The following is a 23,122-nucleotide window of genomic DNA, read 5'->3' on the forward strand; positions in this document are numbered from 1 at the left end:
TCTATTGTATTCATATTCTTACCACGACAAGAAATATTGAAATCGTCCACACACAGTGAACCATCAAAGCTATTGTTTAATACTTTAGTGAGCCTATTAATTTTGATGCTGAAAAGCGTGACTGATAGTATGCTGCCTTCAGGGACGCCCTGATCTTGATCGAAATGATCAGACAGGGTAGAGCCCACTCGTACTTGAAATTGTCTGTGATATGAACTGAGGTAATCTGCCCCTGAATCCAAATTCATACAAATCTTTTAACATACCATGTTTCCACGTTGTATCCAATGCCTTCTCTAGATCGAAAAAGATTGATACAATATGTTGTTTGTTGACAATAGATTTTTTAATAAATGATTCTAAACGCACCAAATGTATCGATACCTACTTGGGTGTCCCATTTCTTTTGCATAAGATCTCTGATGTAACATCTGATGACAAAAGACGATGTCGTATTGGCCAGTTGAAAGATCATTATAAAGTTCTAAAATATTTAAAATAAATGGATGACTTGAAGAGCTCGATTTTATTGCCTGTAGACAAGATAATGAATCAGAAAAGATTATGAACTGTTTACAGCTGGACTGTTTTCTAATATATTCCTGAGCTGTTAATATTGCTTTGGCTTCTGCAATGAAAATTGAGCTATGGTCTGATAATCGGGATGCTATGGTTTTTGATCCATTGACACTAGCACTTGCGACCATCCTTTGATCAATCTGTAATAATGGAACGATGGGATTTATATTTATTTCTAACTTGTAGATATTCTTGTTGATATATCAATTGATTTTTTAAATTGTGTTAGTGTAAAGTCTACTTCCGGTCTGACAAGTTGCCAAGGGGGAGAAGACAAAAGCCTGAAAGGAGAAATATTATCTAAGTCAATATTGGCAGCTGTAATGTGTAAAGGTTTAATCCTAATTCCTAGTGGTGGGACCAGCTTAGGCTTACTGTGGAAAAGTGCTTCGTAAAGGGGTTGAAAAACACAGTTGTATGCAGGGTTAAATAGGTTAGAATGTAATTTAGTAATATATTGTAGTGATAATTTTATACGGCGTTGCTTCAAAGACGGTTCTTCAGCTTCTACATAATGGCTGTCCACAGGAGATGTTCGGAATGCGCCAAGACATAGTCGTAGGCCCTGATGGTGAATTGAATCTAATTTTTGTAAATTGCTCTTACAGGCCACACCATAAACGATGGAGCCATAATCTAATTTAGTGCGGACCAGAGACCTATACAAGTGGAGAAGGATTGTCTGATCACCTCCCCTCTTTGTATTAGCAACAACTTTCAACAAATCTAGAGCCTTCAGGCATTAAGTTTTAAGATTATTAATGTGTGGCCTAAAGGTCAAATGATGATCGAAAATAGGTCCCAAGAACTTTGCAACCTCTACAACCTTGATAGGAGTGCCATCTTAAACAGCTCTGGATCTCTATGATGCTTGTATTTCCTACAGAAATGAAAACAATTTTGAAAACATAAAACCATTTTCAAGACAAAAAAAAAATCGATTTTGTTGAGGCACAGCTGCAACTGTCTCTCAATGGTATGCATACACCAAAGTCGTGTAAATCTTTTAAAATACCATGCTTCCAAGTGGTATCATAAGCTTTTTCAAGATCGAAAAAGATATTCACAGCATGTTGTTTATTCACAAAAGCATTTTTAATAAATGATTCTAAACGAACCAAATGGTCAATTGTACTTCGGATTTTACGGAAACCGCATTGGATATCACTGATTAGATTGTTGGTTTCCAAAAACCAAACTAATCGATTATTTACCATGCGTTCCATAGTTTTGGAAATGCAATGAAATGGGTCGATAATTTGAAGGATCAGTATGATCACGTCCAGGCTTAGGTATTGGTACAACAATGGCATCACGCCATGAGGAAGGGAACTCGCGCGATGTCCATATGTCATCAAAAATTAGCAGAAGGGTTTCTAAACATGGTTCTGGTAAATGCTTCAGGAGTTGATAATGTATATTATCAGCTCCCGTCGCAGTATCATGGGCTTCAAGTGCAGTATGAAGCTCACTTATGGAAAATATTATAATCTTCTCCATTGTCTGATAGTTTGTGAGAAAATTTGTTTAAAAATACATTAATCGTTCTTAGAAATGAAATCTTCTAAATATCTTCCCTTTACCGTTTGTATTGGCACTACCCCAAACTGGATTGTGCCCATTTATGTCTCCCGTTATGATACAGGGCTTAGGGAGATGTTCATACAGCGCCTGAAGGTCAGTTTGATGAAGATAAGAAGATGGAGGATTGTAAAGAGAGCACAGAGTAAAAATGTGCATGTGCATTGTTACACTAACAGCAACATCTTATAGTGGGGATTTGAGAGGAACAGGGTTCTGGATGACACCCTGCCTCACCAAAACTGATGAACCTCCAGTTGCCTTAGCTCCTGGAGGCGAAAAGACATTATATGAATTGTACTGCCTAATATCAAAGTGATCGGTATTTTTTAAATAGGTTTCCTGAATACAAAAAGCTGATGGCTGAAAGTTTTGTACTAATAATTGCAATTCATTAAAATTGGTCCTAAGTCTTCTGCAATTCCATTGTGTACGATTAAGATCTCTGTTCATGGAGGTCCACTGGGGAACGTGGGCGTGTGAAGAAGCCATTCCCATGGTCTGAGAGGGAAGGAGAGACCTCCGTGGTCAATGGTTCAAAATGATTTTTCAGCGATGGACGGAACCCAATAATAGACAAGACAACTGGATTCGAACAACACACCTACGAAATCGATTCCAGCCAGCAACAGTGACTGCAAGAAGCATCCCTGGCCTTTCGACGAATATCTTCACAAACCGTATGTCGTCACCTCAGATGTGCAGTGGTGCAGACAGCGTCTACGCTGGACGGCCATGCAGTGGGGACAAGTTCTATTCACTGACGAGTCTCGTTTTCACCTCAGCCACACAGCGTTTAACAGAATCTAGTGTACCGACGTCGAGGCGAACGTTACGTCAATCATTGTGTCATGGAAGAGTGAGTGAGTTGGGTTTAACGCTGCGTGTCACCGCAGCGGTAACAAACAGCAGAGGCATGGCAGGATTTGGATCCATGTCCAAACGCTTGGCAGGTGTAGCACCGGAGTGGATTGGGGATGTACACCTCCACACCAATGCTAAAGATTCCGGGGTAGAATAGGACTTCTTATTTACAGACCGACGTCATATAGCTGGAATATTGCTGAGTGCGGAGTTAAAGAACAAACCAACCGACAACCAACCAATGCTGCAGTAACCAGTTTGACAGCTGTGACGGACTGTTGGTCAAGTTCCTTGGCAATGTCATCTTCAACCATGCCGGACAGGCAGCGTGCTCTGTCATGGACAATGCCCTTACATGAGTTCAGTGTCTTGTGCGCTGAGACAACAACCTTGATATTGACAAACTCTTTTAATTTGAGAAGATTGACAGATTGTTGTCTCTGTGCACATTCTACAAGGAGAGAGCCAGAACGAAGCTTGGTGACATGTGTAACCTTTCCGCAGATACCAGAGATACCTTTGGAGATTTAATTTAATTGGTTCTTTGTCTGAAGCTTCGATTACCAAGAAACGTTGCCAAAAGTCCGATTGATTGGATGTGCCGTCGTTAGACGAGGTATCTATGTATCTTCTTTTTCAACCAGGTGTTGGGAAGCAATGTCGAAAGGAAATTGATTCTGCACCCCTTTTCCCCACCCATCATGGAGTGTCGACAAGGACAGTCTTATGCTGTAGCGGATTTCCAAGTTGCAAAGACCGAGGATAAAGGGGTGGTATACTCCAGCAAATTAGACGCGAAAAGCTATAACTATCTACCAAATTAAGGGTCAGGCTATTTAGGCCCATGACAATTAATTGGAGATGTACAGAATTCGGAGGACAGCATCACCAGATAGGGCTCTAAGCAAGTTTATAAATTCAAACATTTTGAATAAATTTATTTTTAAGTACCAAACGTTTGCGCAAAAAGGTATGCACAGGGCATGACATGACCAGCCGATTGATAGAATGGGGCCAATTCTACCGCCCGTCTGGGCAAAGTTAGGGTCGAAGTGGTTTGTTGGACTAAGGAGCACTATTGCCAGCTCCGTCGCCCTCAACCACCAGAATCCCTTCCTCTGCCGACACAGGGTCACAGCCAACGGCAAACAGGCTGCCAAATTCGGTCGCCTTTTACGACCAGCAATGGGGTGCTGAGGACACATTCTTGTTTATCTGCCCCGGGTCACCACGGGGACACTCATTCTAAATCATTCAGGTGTACCCGATACTCAACAAAACAAAACAATCAACGCCAGAGAATAACCAGTTTGATATCCAACGATACAGATTCCATTATGAATAAAAGGTAAAATGGCAGTGACAATAATATGAATGCATCTCTGAAAATCGGTGATGACAGCAGGTGTTCACGAAAAGGGGAGGGTGTCCTGCCCTACTGGCAGCGTACACAGGATTTAGAAAGCGTTGCTTGAATACAATGAACATCAAATGATTCTATAATCAATGTGACAATGTGTAAATAAATGAACTTTACCTGAGATACATCGTAGCAGCAATATTGAGAGAACTACATACACAACCGACACAGAAGCCATCGTGCAGACAGTGCGACAACTGTGTCGAATACACACAAGCGAGTTCACAGAGATCTGAATCATGCCATGGATGATAGTTATTCAGGGGTGACACAAAACATCCCTTAGATTCCCCTTTGTTCTGAATACTGACAAACGTCACAGGGCAGGCAATAATATCGTCACAAAAGGTGCAATATAAAATAATTCCATTACAGGTAATCTTCAAAGACGTCGTTGAAATCAAGTACTATTGCGAAGTCCAGCTACACAAAGCACCGTGTGAGAACAATGGTGGGGATTCAAGAATGAAAAAATCACCAAAAGCCATTTACAAGCCAGTTAAATTGACATCAATTCCAGTGGGAAAGATAAACCATAATATTGGGAAATGGTTTTGCTCTTCCTTACCAATAATCAGATTTAGCGAAACGTCTCTCGATCTTATTCCAAACCGCTTTGGAAAGATCTTGTTGCTGTTACCCAAAGGAAATGTATCCTCTGCAACAGCTAAAAAGCAACCTTTCACAACACATTTGATTGTGAAAAAATACTTCGCTCCTGGCATTGTGGATGCGATTGTGGAATGTCCCGTATTGCGTGGATCGATGCTCATGATTTCAATCATTTGATTTACTGGTCCAGAATTGGTTTATTTACAGATAGTTTATTGCTGGCTGTGGCGTTAACCAACAATCAAACAAACAAACAAACAAACAAACAAACAAGTAAGCATGGTCAAGCCAGAAGTCGTTTTTATTCAGGTCACTTACAACATGTATCATCAATATTGTATGAGCCCGTTAGCTCATTGAAAAAGAGATAGCTGGGGATAAATAGCAATGACTGTTAAAAATCAGTGTAACCCCGTTATAAAAGATAGAAACTAATACTGCATTTCACGCTCCATTTTGTCACTGTTGCGGAACCGGTACTTTCAATTCGGTGATTACGTGACGAAGGAAACGCTAAAGGACAAAATGGCAAGCGTCAAACTTCATAGTCGTGTGACTATGTTCACACAGTTTTTTATATCATGATGACATCTCAACAGTATACGAAACCTGATCCAGACAAACGTGATAGGCAGCTACAGGCTTGTTGTAGGGGTGATAACTTTGGTCATGATAGAATTACCCAAGGCACTAATGTTTGGGGACACGGACCTATCCTTGAAATGAGACCTCGATCCCATTCCTGACATGGCCCGTGGTGTACAACGGAGAATCTTCGAGACGAAACACGCCGATACCGACACCAAAAGACAGCACACTCCGGCGCAGTGGTGACTCAGCATAACACCACTGCCACAGGCTAATTTGCATATCATGTGACCGGACTTTTCTCTTGTTTGTAAACAAACGCGCTTTTTCAGAAATCAGTATATAGGACGGACTAAACCAAGGATTTGGGGCGCTTTACATGTTTTTTGCATAATTATATAGATGTGCTTCTACAACCGCGACAGTGAGTTGCATGACAATATATATTTATACATCAAAGTGACCGTATAGCTAGCTCTCCGTTGGGCTTCGATGACAGCACGTGGAGCCGTACAACCAATGTAAACAAAGGATAACTACGCAAAAACAAGTAGATGTTCACGTATGAGGATACTTTCTTAATGAACCGTAACTATTCTTTGACATTTGTTTATGAAAATGTGTAGACTTGTCAAACATGAAACGGATGAAAAGCATATGCAATATCTTGAATGGACTGTGAAAGATGTGACGAATCGTCACATGGTGCTGGCCTGTGGCAGAGGTACTATGCTAGCTGGCTGCCGGCCGCAAGGAACTCTGGGTAGGAGAGTGCAAAAGACAGGCCAACATCACCCGTTAGTCACGATCATATCACCGGTAATAGGACAACTACTGATTTGTGCCCGAGGTATGTGCAAGCCGGATGACCGCCCATTATGAATATTTAATTTGAACATAGGCATTATTGTTCTAAACGCTCAACAATTATTATGACGGGTGCCACCGGTGGGGCAGGATGAGCTCATCTTTTCGCGAACACCTATCATCGCTAGTTTCTTGGGATTCGTAAACACATGTTCATGACATAGTCGGAATCGTTAAATGGATATTTCTTATGAATATGGAAGGAGATTTTGTCGCTCTCAATATTATGTAATTATGCATGATTAATGCAATTTATCCACTGAAAGTTTAAAAAGATATTCTTGTTTCATAGGATAAATAATTTACAAGTGGAAGAAATGAAATCTTCAACCTAAGCCTTCTCATCAGACCAGTCAGGCAAGAGGATGAAAAATCATAGTAGAAGCACTGGTAAGAGTATCATAACACTGAACCCTATACACTTGATCCAAAGTTTTCAAACTCAACTGTTCGATTGATATGAATCATTATACGGTCTTGCAGTTTGGAAATGAAGAGTCACGTGTCAGAAATGTTTGGTTCAGAAGAGAGAGAGAGAGAGAGAGAGAGAGAGAGAGAGAGAGAGAGAGAGAGAGAGAGAGAGAGAGAGAGAGAGAGAGTCTGTGCTTTGTTGACAGACGTTGAAGCAGTGATCTTCAGTGAGGCTATGTACGTTTCACGTTTTGAAAAATACTAGAATTCGTTATGTTAATAGAGCATATTAAAAACTTATAATTAATCAGAGCATCTGATTTAGCGACAGTGATTAGCATGATATATCAGTTTGAGAGTTCAGTCCTATGCAGTTTAAATCACATACAAATTCAAGCGTAACACAATGTCCCAGGCAAACGCAATAATCTAACAATAACTTAATATGTTAACCGTGCAATTGTGAATTCAACTTGTCATTAGCGCTTTTATACAAGGAATTTCGAGCAGTGAAAAGTACGTGCATTTTCATTATGTTGCGTAGGGCATCAATGATTGACCATATGCCATTGCAGAATAGAATACCCACCTCACATTCATTCATGAGATACAGAACCAACTAAATCCGGATCAGAATAGGTGGAATTTTCGTGTGATGTTGGATCAAACCATATGTTTATCGTCATTTGCCTGTACAAAAAACAACAACAAATATTAAGGATGTTTCAAATAGTTCTTGAATTATCGTGTTGCGAATATCTTCTTAAATGTATATTGAATTGTTTCTTAAACATGTATCAGTTGACATCACTTCAGCTCCATACTCAGGTTGTTCAGTGTCAATAGTTAAAATTGTGGAATCTTTCTCCCTCACTTTTAACACGAAATATGCATGCGGTATATCAATTATCTTTGAGGTGTGTGTGAACAAACCGCGCGCTTGGCGTGCAAGAAACATGTGGTAGCTGGTTCGAGTCCAGGTTCTTCCTGGTAACATCGGGTGACCTCAGACTAAACCATTGTGTACCGCTGTGTTACTGAGGTGACGGGCTGTGTTACTGAGGTGATGGGCTGTCGTGTCAGTGACGTCATGTACCGTCGTGTTAGTGAGGGCTTGTACCAGCGGGCTAGTAAGATAACTACCAGTGTATTGGTGAGGGCTTGTACCAGCGGCCTAGTAAGGTAAGTACCAGTGTGTTAGTGAGGGCTTGTACCAGCGGGCTAGTAAGGTAAGTACCAGTGTATAAGTGAGGGCTTGTACCAGCGGGCTAGTAAGGTAAGTACCAGTGTGTTACTGAGGGCTTGTACCAGCGGGCTAGTAAGGTAAGTACCAGTGTATAAGTGAGGGCTTGTACCAGCGGGCTAGTAAGGTAAGTACCAGTGTATTAGTGAGGGCTTGTACCAGCGGCCTAGTAAGGTAAGTACCAGTGTGTTAGTGAGGGCTTGTACCAGCGGGCGACTAAGGTAAGTACCAGTGTGTTAGTGAGGGCTTGTATCAGCGGGCTAGTAAGGTAAGTACCAGTGTGTTAGTGAGGGCTTGTATCAGCGAGCTAGTAAGGTAAGTACCAGTGTGTTAGTGAGGGCGTGTACCAGCGGGCGAGTAAGGTAAGTACCAGTGTATTAGTGAGGGCTTGTACCAGCGGCCTAGTATGGTAAGTACCAGTGTGTTAGTGAGGGCTTGTACCAGCGGGCGAGTAAGGTAAGTACCAGTGTGTTAGTGAGGGCTTGTACCAGCGGGCTAGTAAGGTAAGTACCAGTGTATTAGTGAGGGCTTGTACCAGCGGGCGAGTAAGGTAAGTACCAGTGTGTTAGTGAGGGCTTGTACCAGCGGGCGAGTAAGGTAAGTACCAGTGTGTTAGTGAGGGCTTGTACCAGCGGGCGAGTAAGGTAAGTACCAGTGTATTAGTGAGGGCTTGTACCAGCGGCCTAGTTAGGTAAGTACCAGTGTGTTAGTGAGGGCTTGTACCAGCGGGCGAGTAAGGTAAGTACCAGTGTGTTAGTGAGGGCTTGTATCAGCGGGCTAGTAAGGTAAGTACCAGTGTGTTAGTGAGGGCTTGTACCAGCGGGCGAGTAAGGTAAGTACCAGTGTGTTAGTGAGGGCTTGTATCAGCGGACTAGTAAGGTAAGTACCAGTGTGTTAGTGAGGGCTTGTACCAGCGGGCTAGTAAGGTAAGTACCAGTGTGTTAGTGAGGGCTTGTACCAGCGGGCGGGTAAGGTAAGTACCAGTGTGTTAGTGAGGGCTTGTATCAGCGGGCTAGTAAGGTAAGTACCAGTGTATTAGTGAGGGCTTGTACCAGCGGCCTAGTAAGGTAAGTACCAGTGTGTTAGTGAGGGCTTGTATCAGCGGGCGAGTAAGGTAAGTACCAGTGTATTAGTGAGGGCTTGTACCAGCGGCCTAGTAAGGTAAGTACCAGTGTGTTAGTGAGGGCTTGTACCAGCGGGCGAGTAAGGTAAGTACCAGTGTGTTAGTGAGGGCTTGTATCAGCGGGCTAGTAAGGTAAGTACCAGTGTGTTAGTGAGGGTTTGTATCAGCGAGCTAGTAAGGTAAGTACCAGTGTGTTAGTGAGGGCGTGTACCAGCAGGCGAGTAAGGTAAGTACCAGTGTATTAGTGAGGGCTTGTACCAGCGGCCTAGTATGGTAAGTACCAGTGTGTTAGTGAGGGCTTGTACCAGCGGGCGACTAAGGTAAGTACCAGTGTGTTAGTGAGGGCTTGTACCAGCGGGCTAGTAAGGTAAGTACCAGTGTATTAGTGAGGGCTTGTACCAGCGGGCGAGTAAGGTAAGTACCAGTGTGTTAGTGAGGGCTTGTACCAGCGGGCGAGTAAGGTAAGTACCAGTGTGTTAGTGAGGGCTTGTACCAGCGGGCGAGTAAGGTAAGTACCAGTGTATTAGTGAGGGCTTGTACCAGCGGCCTAGTTAGGTAAGTACCAGTGTGTTAGTGAGGGCTTGTTCCAGCGGGCGAGTAAGGTAAGTACCAGTGTGTTAGTGAGGGCTTGTATCAGCGGGCTAGTAAGGTAAGTACCAGTGTGTTAGTGAGGGCTTGTACCAGCGGGCGAGTAAGGTAAGTACCAGTGTGTTAGTGAGGGCTTGTATCAGCGGGCTAGTAAGGTAAGTACCAGTGTATTAGTGAGGGCTTGTACCAGCGGCCTAGTAAGGTAAGTACCAGTGTGTTAGTGAGGGCTTGTATCAGCGGGCTAGTAAGGTAAGTACCAGTGTATTAGTGAGGGCTTGTACCAGCGGCCTAGTAAGGTAAGTACCAGTGTGTTAGTGAGGGCTTGTATCAGCGGGCTAGTAAGGTAAGTACCAGTGTATTAGTGAGGGCTTGTACCAGCGGGCGAGTAAGGTAAGTACCAGTGTGTTAGTGAGGGCTTGTACCAGCGGGCGGGTAAGGTAAGTACCAGTGTGTTAGTGAGGGCTTGTATCAGCGGGCTAGTAAGGTAAGTACCAGTGTGTTAGTGAGGGCTTGTACCAGCGGGCAAGTAAGGTAAGTACCAGTGTGTTAGTGGGGGCTTGTACCAGCGGGCTACTAAGGTAAGTACCAGTGTGTTAGTGAGGGCTTGTACCAGCGGCCTAGTAAGGTAAGTACCAGTGTGTTAGTGAGGGCTTGTACCAGCGGGCTAGTAAGGTAAGTACCAGTGTATTAGTGAGGGCTTGTACCAGCGGGCGAATAAGGTAAGTACCAGTGTGTTAGTGAGGGCTTGTATCAGCGGCCTAGTAAGGTAAGTACCAGTGGGTTAGTGATTATTTGTACCAGCGGGCTAGTTAGGTAAGTACCAGTGTGTTAGTGAGGGCTTGTACCAGCGGGCTAGTAAGGTAAGTACCAGTGTATTAGTGAGGGCTTGTACCAGCGGGCTATTTAGGTAAGTACCAGTGTGTTAGTGAGGGCTTGTACCAGCGGCCTAGTAAGGTAAGTACCAGTGTGTTAGTGAGGGCTTGTACCAGCGGGATAGTTAGGTAAGTACCAGTCTGTACCAGCCCACAACAAATCAGTTGGTGTAGATCACACTTTTAGCGACTACTTAAAGTATTCATCAGACGTTCTTCTTGATAACTGACCATTGGGGTTATCTTGCCAAAAGAGACAACTATAGAAAGGAGAGAACATGGACCAGCATGTGAATCCAGGCATGTCAAGCTGTGGTAATGTTTCTCTGTTTGTCAGCACCATGAGCGTGATCATGGGTTTCACCAATCGTTATAAGCCAGTGCGATTTCACTTGACAAAAGAATTTCTTTGTGAATGTCAACAATTTCACGAATAGCGGAGATGTTTTTTTAGGTTCGGGGAGTTATGTCTTTTTATTCTAAATTTTACTTTTGAAAGGTTCCCTTACTCACTGATCAATTTGTACATATCCCTTATCGTAACTGATATGCTCATCTTAAATGATCAGCACAAAATATTTAGGAGTAAAAGTTGTACCCCACTGCTGAAACAATCCCGTCGTGTTACATGCACTCTGCACTTCAGAAACAACGTTCCCTCGATCGCCATCTACTCGCGACAGGTTATTGCGATTTTTCATCATGATCCTTGTTTTCAGGTGAACAACGGACTTGCCTTTGTATGCGTTTGAAACGAGTGCCTCCGGTGGGGCAGCATACCCTCAATTATGCGACCACATGTTAACATTATTCTTTGGTTGTAACACAGGTTTATGATGTAGTCGGAATCGCACAATGAACTCTGATTTAGCTGCAATTTTATTATGATCATTGAGGTTTTGTTGCTTTATTATTATTATGATTATGGAAAGGATTTTTCTGGCTTATATTTATTTTGAAGTGTAATTTACTCTTCCCGTTATAGATATATATTATCATTAATATTATTAAACGAATTGTATGAAATTTCTGATATCAATGTTTTTTAATAATATAAACGTGTTTATCCATAAACACCAAAACATATGGAAAAGGTGCCTGTGACCTGACTGTGTTGTTGTACCCCATCACAGCCCTGACGACATGGACCCGTGAAGATTCCGGGGTAGAATAGGTCTTCAGCAACCCATGCTTGCCGTAAAAGGTGACTATCCTTGTCGTAAAAGGCGACTAACGGGATCGGGTGGTCAGGCTCGCTGACTTGGTTGATGCATGTCATCGATCCAAATTGCGTGGATCGATGCTCATGATTTCAATCACTGGATTGTCTGGTCCAGACTCGATTATTTACAGACCGCCGTCATATAGCTGGAATATTGCTGAGGGCGGCGTTAAATGACAAACCAACCAACCAACCTGACGACATGAATCAGTTACCATAGTATCGGGTACTGGATCAACTGCCCAAGGTCCGACTGGAGATGTCTTTTGTGGTAAGTTGCAGCATGTATGACATTACGATATGAAAAAAAATCATGCGCAAAGAAGTATTAATCTTTATTATCAACGTGATGAAGATACAGGCGCATGCGTGCGTGCGTGCGTGCGTGCGTGCGTGCGTGCGTGCGTGTCTCCTCTCCATGATGTGGGCGGTCGCGTAGCCTAGTGTTAAAGGCTTTCGCTCGTCACGTCAAAGACCCGGGTTCGATTCTCGACATGGGTACAATGTGTGAAGCCCATTTCTGGTGTACCCCGCCATGATATTGCTTGAATATTGCTGTAAGCGGCATAAAACCACACTCACTCGCTTACTCTTTCCAAAGTGTAACATATTTGTCATTTCCAGCATTTTGGTTGGTTTCTTGTCGTGCGTGCGTGGATGTGTGCTTGCAGTAGTCCGGACTTATGCCGAATTTGATATTGGTAACCGACTGAGAAGCCATGCCACAGTTTATTTTTGTTCGACAAAATATGGTTAGGGTTCGACAGATATGGTTAGGGTACGACACAGTGTAAGGTTCAATTGGTATCGAAGGATATACACCTTAGGGAGTTGCAAAGTCACGAGAATACTGTGTCGGTAACACTTTCTGCCAGAGTTGCTTCCCGGACATCTCTATTCCTCCGCTTGTCCACTTATTCAGCTTGCAGATGTCACACGTGTTGTTCTCAAAGATGAAGTAGATACATGACGATCTTTCTCTGCATGCAACAGCGCACTCGAAGCCTGATTTAGCAGGAAAAGTCTCCGTGATATGTAGACGGATCGATTTTGGAGAGTATCTGAACATGCTATATATCTTTTCCGCTGAAACGGAATAGCATTGTATATGATCAATAGTGTGAATGTATTGAAGACACGTTTAACTAAGTTCTTAAAAGGAGGCATTGTTACCGTCAACGACAAGATAGATTGGTGAGGCGTCTTTTATCGCGTCAAAGAACACATGGGCCTTTATTTCAATGCTTCCCTGTTAGTAAGGAAAAATATTGTCAACCAACGTCTAACGTCTACCAAAGTGTCAGTGAGATCATGTAAAATCGGGGGACCACAGACTAAACCATTGTGTACCGCTGTGTTACTGGGGTGACGGGCTGTGTTACTGAGGTGATGGGCTGTCGTGTCAGTGACGTCATGTACCATCGTGTTAGTGAGGGCTTGTACCAGCGGGATACTAAGGTAAGCACCAGTGTGTTAGTGAGGGCTTGTATCAGCGGGCTAGTTAGGTTAGTACCAGTGTGTTAGTGAGGCTTGTACCAGTGGGTTAGTAGGGTAAGTACCAGTGTGTTAGTGAGGGCTTGTACCAGCTGGATACTAAGGTAAGTACCAGTGTGTTTGTGAGGACTTGTACCAGCGGGCTAGTAAGGTAAGTACCAGTGGGTTAGTGAGGGCTTGTACCAACGGGCTAGTAGGGTAAGTACCAGTGTGTTAGTGAGGGCTTGTACCAGCGGGATACTAAGGTAAGCACCAGTGTGTTAGTGAGGGCTTGTACCAGCGGGCTAGTTAGGTTAGTACCAGTGTGTTAGTGAGGCTTGTACCAGTGGGCTAGTAGGGTAAGTACCAGTGTGTTAGTGAGGGCTTGTACCAGCTGGATACTAAGGTAAGTACCAGTGTGTTTGTGAGGACTTGTACCAGCGGGCTAGTAAGGTAAGTACCAGTGGGTTAGTGAGGGCTTGTACCAACGGGCTAGTAGGGTAAGTACCAGTGTGTTAGTGAGGGCTTGTACCAGCGGGATACTAAGGTAAGTACCAGTGTGTTTGTGAGGGCTTGTACCAGCGGGCTAGTTAGGTACGTACCATCGTGCTAGTGAGGGCTTGTACCAGCGGGCTACTTAAGTAAGTACCAGTATGTTAGTGAGGCTTGTACCAGTGGGCTAGTAAGGTAAGTACCAGTGTGTTAGTGAGGGCTTGTACCAGCGGGCTATTTAGGTAAGTACCAGTGTATTAGTGAGGGCTTGTACCAGCGGACTAGTTAGGAAAGTACCAGTGTGTTAGTGAGGCTTGTACCAGTGGGCTAGTAAGGTTAATACCATCGTGTCTGTGAGGGCTTGTACCAGCGGGCTAGTAAGGTAAGTACCAGTGTATTAGTGAGGGCTTGTACCAGCGGGCTAGTAAGGAAAGTACCAGTGGGTTAGTGAGGGTTTGTACCAGCGGGCTAGTTAGGTAAGTACCAGTGTGTTAGTGAGGGCTTGTACCAGCGGGCTAGTTAGGTAAGTACCAGTGGGTTAGTGAGGGTTTGTACAAGCGGGCTAGTTAGGTAAGTACCAGTGTGTTAATGAGGGCTTGTACCAGCGGGCTGGTTAGGTAAGTACCAGTGTGTTAGTGAGGGCTTGTACCAGCGGGCTAGTTAGGTAAGTACCAATGTGTTAGTTAGGGCTTGTACCAGCGGGATAGTTAGGTAAGTACCAGTCTGTTCCAGCCCACAACAAATCAGTTGGTGTAGATCACACTTTGAGCAACTACTTAAAGTATCAGACGTTCTTCTTGATAACTGCCCATTGGGGTTATCTTGCCAAAAGAGACAACTATAGAAAGGAGAGAACATGGACCAGCATGTCAATCCAGGCATGTCAAAATGTGTTGCTGGGGATATACTTTTTGTTACCAATGAATCTAAAATTAAAAAAAATTAAAAGTAATGAACAACTTACGGACACAGTGTGGTGCATGAGCATTGTATTTGAGAGTCAACGTTCCATAGATACTACAGGCCACCCATGAGGAGGGACCCATGTTCATATAGCCTGGCTCACACTTGAAGGACATCGAGTCCATCCAGTGGGGTGTTGTCTGAAGTGAGGCCACTGCGTGAGGGAAGAGGATATTCGGATCGCCACAGGTTATATCTGAAAATGTTATCGGAATTGGGCTTATTAAATGTCATTGCTTTATGGTTGTAAAATTTATTTTTACATGGTTGTTAGAGTGGATGTGAGAATGGTCTATGGATGTGAAAGTGAGTATGGTGTGGGTGGTAGTGTCAGTGTGAATGTGGGTGGTAGTGATGTTTTTTTTGTATATTTCGCTTTCTGCTTTAGGACCTACATTTCTTCCGTCAAATCATATTTTGGGACTTTCACACATTATATTCTCGACCATATCTAGAACTACAATTTCTTAAAATATTTTTTTTATTTGAACAATTAATGATTTCCAAAAGGTCCTGATACAAACACCCTCAATCAACGAGGACAATTTTTAGGCAAATTTTCAGGTTATACAATTTCAGTAGAATTATGTATATCGTTATTATCACCAATGAATATTAATATGTCACATTTAACGCCCGCTCGTTGTGGACTAAAATAATTAATAAAAGTAAAAACTAACACCCTTTATTTAGTCTGTCTCTTTCATGGGGGAAATTGAAGGCTACTCACTGGCCCTAAGGGAGCAGGTGTAAGGGCAGACATTGTCCCGGATGTCAGCTTCCTTTTCACATCGTCCGTGCCTGGCATAGATGCCACACTGACAGTCAGACTCTCCAGATTCTCCTTCAACAAGCACATGCTGGCAGATCAATAGTTGTATGTGGCGATTTTCATTGTATCATGTTATCCCCGTGTTACTTTTGATATTATGATATCTTGTAGTTTACGGAATGAATTTCATAACAGAACCATCACAAACACATACTAAGGCAAGTCAATTGTTAACCTGAACAAAAAAAACAAAAAGTCCAAAAAGTCGACACGAAAGGATGGAGCTGCTTGACATAAAGGAAAAGTAGACTGTTGGTTGAAATAAAGACCTGTGGAGAGGTTTTTTTGTTACACGGTATCAACCTGAACAACAAAAACACGGGAACAAGTCCAATAGGGAATATCGTTCACTGATGCGTCCAATGTGGACATGCCCTCCACATGTCCAAAATAAAACCTTTTGAAAGCCTTAATGAACGTTGTAACCTTGATCACACAACTTTCGAACAAGCGCCTTCTTACTCTCTTTGTACGTACTTTCGTTCGGTTGTACTTTAAAAGCTGTGAAATGGCGACACGAAAGGATGGAGCTGCTTGACATAAAGGGAAAGTAGACTGTTGGTGGAAATAAAGACCTGTGGAGAGTTTTTTTTGTCACACGGCATCCCAATGCATTGGTCTAACTATAAAACAATTCCTTCGTTATGATCTTGCTAATCGGAGCAGAGGTCGACTTCAGACGACGTTTGCTTTCATGTTTGACACATTTTCCTCTTAACCGCTGAAGATAGAGATTTGATTATGAGAAAATAAATTTATGGAAAGGAAATCCTACTTTCCTAATATAAGTATTTATATTATTGGTGACGTCCGACCTGTCATACTTGTCTCGGAGATAACTAGAAGATAACTGAGAGGCACTTTTGTTACTTACGGTGACAGAGCGCTGGTGTATCACATGACTGTCCACATTTCTCCCAGGACGTTACGGGCCAGAACAAACATTGTTCGTCCATCCCTGATGTACACGACTTGTCACTGTTTAGACACGAAACTGAAAACAAAGAGATTACTTCAACGTGCTTGCATTATTATCGAAGCTTTATTTTGTGTTGGATTCTCCTGTTCATAATCTGGAAACCTCTATGACGTTCAATGATCTTTTTTCGATTCCCCTTTCCTTTTGCTTTCGATAATTGAGATAAAAAGAGATATGAACACACATTTAACTGTACGTCTAAACTAAAAAATCGCCAGCTTAAAAACAATTGTGGAAAATCTACTTGATCTAGATATGTATAGTTTCTATTTTACGCTGAAAACCGCGAAGGCAATCCGGTTTGAAGTCGTTTGTTAGTTTAACGCCGCACTCAGCAATGTCCAGCTATATGACGGCGGTCTGGAAAAAAATCGAGTCTGGACCAGACAATCCAGTGATAATTATCATGAGCATCGATCCACACAATTGGGATCGATGACATGCATCAACCAAGTCAGCGAGCCTGACCACCCGATCCCGTTAGTCGCCTCCTACGGCAAGCATGGGTTGCTGAAGACCTATTCTACTCCGGGCCCCGGGATCATGAAACTAACTTAAGACCATATTTTGTCTTAACTCTAAGATTTAGACTTAAGACCAAATTTTGTCTTAAATTCGAGATCACGAAGCTCAATCGGCGAGAATATCTTAAGTCTAAGACAATATTTGATCTTAAGTCCTGAGATTGCCCCTGAGTAGACTTAAGACAAAATTTGTAGCAAGAAAGATGGCAGAAGTTGTTCGCCTCATGCGTCGCCTAAGGGCTAAAAAGAACAAAATAGCAATTCATTGGACATTTCGAGACCGATTCAACCCTCTTTATCTGTACAACGACGAAGAGGTCTTTGAGATATATAGATTTCGTCGTTCTACCATTTTTGTCATCGTTGGTCTAACAGGTGATGAACTGGCATAGATTCTACACCACTCAGCGTTCCCACAGTCTCCCACCTATCATTCATGTTTTGATATTCCTTCAGTTTGTTGCCACTGGGGCTTTTCACCTTTAGTTGCTCAGTCGTTTTGTGTCAGCAATATTGGATAGTGTTTACAAAATCACGTTATACGTACACCAGTAATGAGACGCAAATACCATCACGTATATTTCAAAATCAGCTGCGATACCTACATCCTTGCATTCCTCATACATTTTAAAATCAAATGCCAAATGGTCATTGTCACTAATACAAAATTGTATAGATGTAATGAAGCAAAATAAATGAGGTGTGAAAACGAACGCTGAAAAAAGTGCACTTGTTGGAAATGTAAACAAAGCCTTTCGTCTATTCGTTGAGTACATTGGCTCAGCATTTTCAGAATATACACGGGAAGAGAATCGTAGGGAGAATTAGGGAATTAAAAATATATACATTGCAATGATTTGATATTTTCAACAGAACTTGTCGAAGTTCCTGTCCTGTGTGACGCCATGACTGACGCAAAATCACGCCAAACGACAACGGTATTTATCGGAATTTCTGTCTATTTCCGTTGGTTTCAATGAAACATAAAACAACAAACAACAGTACACAGATTGTCAGAATGGGTCTGATTACTTACATGTCACATTTATGTATATACAAACCCTGAATCAACGAAAGTCCCCTTGTAAATTCCCGCGTACTATTGACAGTCAACACGCCATTTTGTAAAGTCAGTCACCAGTAGTGATGTCATACGTCAACATTGTTGTACATATTAGGTAATTTCTTTGAGGTGAAGGTCCTTGAATGAAAGTACACACGATCATTGTATCCTGCTATTTACAGTTTCAAATTATGATGTAGATCGTGCATGTCTTGTGTACATCTTTTCACACATTTAATTTCACTTTGGATATTAATCAATGTTCAATATGATATCATACGTAGATATAGGCCACAACATGTTTGAAACTTTAAAAAAATCTCCTGTTTGTTTGAACAATGTTTACATATGAAATTGATAAGTTTATAGTGTCATATACGATATTTCTTTATTTTGAACAAGTGATACTAGATGAAATGTAATTGCAACTACAACATGTATGTATTTCTAGGGAGTGTAATTGTCAATATTATAAGTTCCTGTAAACTGTGTCCACGAATAGCCGTTTCATTTTATTTTATAACTTAACTGAAGATATAACTTAAAGAAAATTGATATTATATTTCGTTAAAATATATGCACACATTTCTAGAAGAATTGTCTTTGTCTTGGATTTTTTTTATGCCGTGATATCTAACGATTCGCCAGGTGCGCGTTATTCACAAACGATTTATGAATTATTCCTCTCGTTTTGCATTGTATAATCAAATATTGTGACCACAGGATATTAAACTGTTTACTATATTTCTCCAAGAATTGTAAAAAGTTTAAAAATATAACCCGTGCCATGTACCCCGTTGGATGACGATTATCCTTATACGATTATCCTGGTAATTCTATACCAAGACAACTTTCTTCGCATCTTTTATTCGATAATTTTGAGACAAGATGATGAGAAATAATTACATAATAATGAACAAATACATGTCCAATACTGAATAATAATTTTGTTTGGTTTGAAATAATCTTTTGAGTACTTGATTACGTAAAATTGATGCCAAACAGGTGCGTGTCTTGTCCAATTAAGATACACTGTACATTATCGAATATTTATGTATTCGAGACATTATTTACATGGTAAACGCAGTCTTTTTAATTTATGTTGTGTCGAAAAAGAGTCAAATTCCGTTTTACAATTTTTCCATACCATGAACGAAAATTAGGGGAGATATATATCAATCAAAATACCAGTGTCGTCTTTCTCCGACGTTATCAAAGACATACAAGCAGCCATGACGTCAAATAGAATTGTGTCATTTTCTTAGTAATTAATTACATTTGATGATACTGCTAAAAACTCACGGAAATGAAAAAAACCCTGTTTTGCTGGATTTAATAATCGACACAAAGCATTACGTAGATGTAAATACGAAATAACAAAAAACTGGAAAAGTACTACTCTGGATTTGCTAGTTTTATCTCAGTGCTCAATACAAAATGTACCTTACAGGAGGTAATTTGTAGGCACTTTCAACATTCAAAAATAAAACTAAGTCAAAATTGACATGGCAGAAACAGGCTATAGGCATTATGCAAATTAGCCTGGAAAAAGGTTATCAAAACAACAATGAAAATAACAGCTATGTTTATGTACATAATAATAATGACATGTAAGTTGTTGTTTGAGAAGGGAATATGTTACTTTTACGTTCTGATATTTTGACGATGATTCACTACCCAACAATGCCACTGACAAATCACTAACCACTGACAAATCACATGCACATCGGTTTCAAGCACCTGTTTTCACCTGTCGTCAAGGTGTCGTAGGTCATGGACATTCACCTTGATCTACTAACACACCTGGTTATGCTCAGTTTCACAATAGTCTGTTTTGTTCATATTTTTACACACTTTTACGTGTGAAAAGACATAAAAACCTTTGATACGCTGTATTTGTGCCAAGGCCCAATTAGTACTAATTGAGTTGTTTGAATATATATATATATTTTGTATATTATCTGCATTTATTTAAAATCTGACATCGAAAAAAGTTATATAGGTGCAACATTAGTCAAATTACACTTGCACAATCAGGAGAATGTTGGAATCTAAGGACTAAGTTATAGGTTAGATAGGGCCATCCATTTCTCCCTTACCTCTTTTAATGAAGTACGATTTCATCATTTCTTATGGGGTTTTTTATAACTAAACGTTTACAGTTTCTATATCGATATTTGTGTTGGAATAGTGTTGGAATAGTTTGGTTCCTCGTGAACAAAACACCACGAAAATACACTGACCTTACCCACAGCTAATTCTCACCAAGTGACCTAATTACAATAAACTAGTTCTCAGCATGGCTGAGTTATGCCTCCTTTCCTTTGAACGTGTGTAACCTTTCTGTCGCCTTTTGACGTTATAGAGGTAAATCAGTTTTCGTCATTTACGGCAGGCTATTTTTTCCATTGAATTTATGTCGTTAAACATACTCATATAACTCCATTTGATAACTATTTATGTCGTTCAAATATTAGGCAGTATTTTGTTCGCTCACAGTTTCGGTAAAGCTGCTAAATGAAAATAATGTCCCACAGTACTTTTATCGGTGTACGCTAAAAAGCGGAGAAATTTCCTGTTTTTCGACGCAGAATAAATTCTCGGACAAAACTTAGCAGCGTCTTTTTTTCAAACTGGTTTAATTTTTACAGATAAATTTACACCATCAGATAGGAAATGTAATATTCTACATATCTGCGTTGTTTTACAGCCGGAGGTAGATCCAGCGCCGAGTGAGCGCAATTCTCGCACAACCTTCACTTTTCCGATCTTATGAAAATGTGCGTCAGAAAAATAACCTCGGCATCCAATGATTACCGTAGTGCGATATTACGTGCGCGTGTCCCTATGACGACGGTCTTAGACTTAGACTTAGCTCAGATTTTGCTGAGACCGTTTCAAGATCCAGTCTTAGACCGAATCTTAGCTAAGCAAAATCTTAAAAACTTAAGACAAAATTCGTGCTTAGCAAAATTTGAGCTAAGACCACTTTCATGATCCCGGGGCCGGATCTTCATGGGTTCAGTTTTATGAACTCGAGTGTGGATTTGTAAATGGAGCCGACACTCAAACTGCCATGTTTATTATTTACCACAATTTGATAACAAAAGAGACTGAGATGCGAAGCGTTTGTTTCTTCCCATATTTGCAGGGCAGCTCCAGATGATAATTCGTATATGTTAAGGCTGTGTGCATCACGTACAATTAACTGGAATGTGAATATACATTTCGCTGTAATGATGTTGAATTGCGGATATACAGGGATCGGCAAAATGTATGTTGTCATGCTGGCGGGTATATTTTTTCAGTTGTACACCGCTGTAGCTGGCTTCATGGAAATTTATCAAAACGTCATTTATATGAATGTTAAGCTAAGATGTAAAAACAAAGCACACCATGCTTGTATATTTTACAACGAATAATGTCTACATCTGCCTACCTGTACAGTTTGGTAATGTAACTTCATCCCGCGTGCCGTCCGGTTTACATTCTGAGTCCCCCCAGGTGTCTTGTCCATTGCATCCTTGGCAGGAGAAATATAGTGACGTGTTATACTCCAAACTCCCTTTTATCTCGTATCCAGCTGGCACATCCACTGGACACTCCAACGTTGTCATATTAACTATAACCAAAATAAAAAAGGGCTCTAAATACTACGTGTAACTGTCAAATTTGAAAATATTGTGTATACATTTAGTTAAGTAATACATGCAATTGCAACTGATTAACGTACAGCAATAAGTCCCGAAATGTTTATCGAAGAGACATACCAGAGGACGTTAAATCGTTACCCTGCATGTATGTTGGTGTAATGTTCGCTGTCACGGAAGAGATCTCGCGCAAACGTTTAGAGAGTGAGTGAGTATGGTTTTAAGCCGCTTTTAGCAATATTCCAGCAATATCACGGCGGGGGACACCAGAAATGAACTTCCCACATTGTACCCATGTCGGGAATGAAACACGGGTTTTTGGCGTGACGAGCGAACGCTTTAACCACCAGGCTACCTGACCGCCCTTAACGTTTAGAAAACGCTTGTGGGTAACGAAGTCTAATATTCCGATCCATAGTAAATCATTTAAAACGGTTTGTGGAAGACTATTGGAGGACATGGCAAAGACTGGAGTAAACATTTCCCTATTTAAGTTATTTTGGGGAGAGGCAATATCAACTCACTCATACTAAAATCATCCAGGGGTACCTGATACTCACATGAACAAAAACATCAACGCTAGAGAATAACCAGTCTTTGATATCCAACGATACAGATTCCATTGTGAATAAAAGGTAAAATGGCAGTGATAATAATATGAATGCATCTCTGAAAATCGGTGATGACAGCAGGTGTTCACGAAAAGGGTAGGGTGTCCTGCCCTACTGGCAGCGTACACAGTATTTAGAAAGCGTTGCTTGAATACAATGCATATCAAATGATTCTATAATCAATGTGACAATGCGTAAATAAATGAACTTTACCTGTGTTGTTCTGTACATCAGCTTCACATGAGATACATTGTAGCAGTAATATTGAGAAAACTTCATACACAACCGACACAGAAGCCATCATGCAGACAGTGCGACAACTGTGTCGAATACACACAACCGAGTTCACAAATGTGAGAATAATGCCATGGATGATAGCTTTTCAGAGGTGACACAAACATCCCTTAGGTTTCACTGAGTATTGATTTAAGGAAATGTATTCTCTGCAACAGCAAAAGCAACCTTTCACAACACATTTGATTGTTAAAAAATCGTTCGCTCGTGGCATTGTAGATGTGACACGAAAGATTTCTGGAAAATCATTGGTAGATTAAGTGCAGTAATG

General features: G+C 41.3%; 1 protein-coding gene across 2 annotated transcripts in view; it reads right to left on the reverse strand.

The window, feature by feature from the left end:
- The window catches only part of LOC124135268, a 31,402-nt gene extending 8,485 nt beyond the window's left edge, over positions 1-22,917 (reverse strand). Inside the window, exons 1-6 of one of the 2 annotated variants that reach the window (XM_046500536.2) lie at positions 22,771-22,917; positions 21,736-21,918; positions 16,605-16,724; positions 15,629-15,742; positions 14,900-15,094; positions 12,293-13,056 (exon numbers count right to left, since the gene is read on the reverse strand). In XM_046500536.2, the coding sequence (XP_046356492.2) occupies positions 12,794-13,056; positions 14,900-15,094; positions 15,629-15,742; positions 16,605-16,724; positions 21,736-21,918; positions 22,771-22,861 (966 nt within the window). In that variant the 5' untranslated portion in view covers positions 22,862-22,917 and the 3' untranslated portion in view covers positions 12,293-12,793. Of the gene's footprint in view, positions 1-12,292; positions 13,057-14,899; positions 15,095-15,628; positions 15,743-16,604; positions 16,725-21,735; positions 21,919-22,770 lie in introns of those variants that run through there. The other variant, XM_048396297.1, reaches the window with a different exon arrangement.
- Positions 22,918-23,122: the final 205 nt, after the last annotated feature.

Source organism: Haliotis rufescens, unplaced genomic scaffold, assembly GCF_023055435.1.
Source record: "Haliotis rufescens isolate VD_foot unplaced genomic scaffold, xgHalRufe1.0.p SCAF_15, whole genome shotgun sequence".
NCBI classification, from domain to species: Eukaryota; Metazoa; Mollusca; class Gastropoda; order Lepetellida; family Haliotidae; genus Haliotis; species Haliotis rufescens.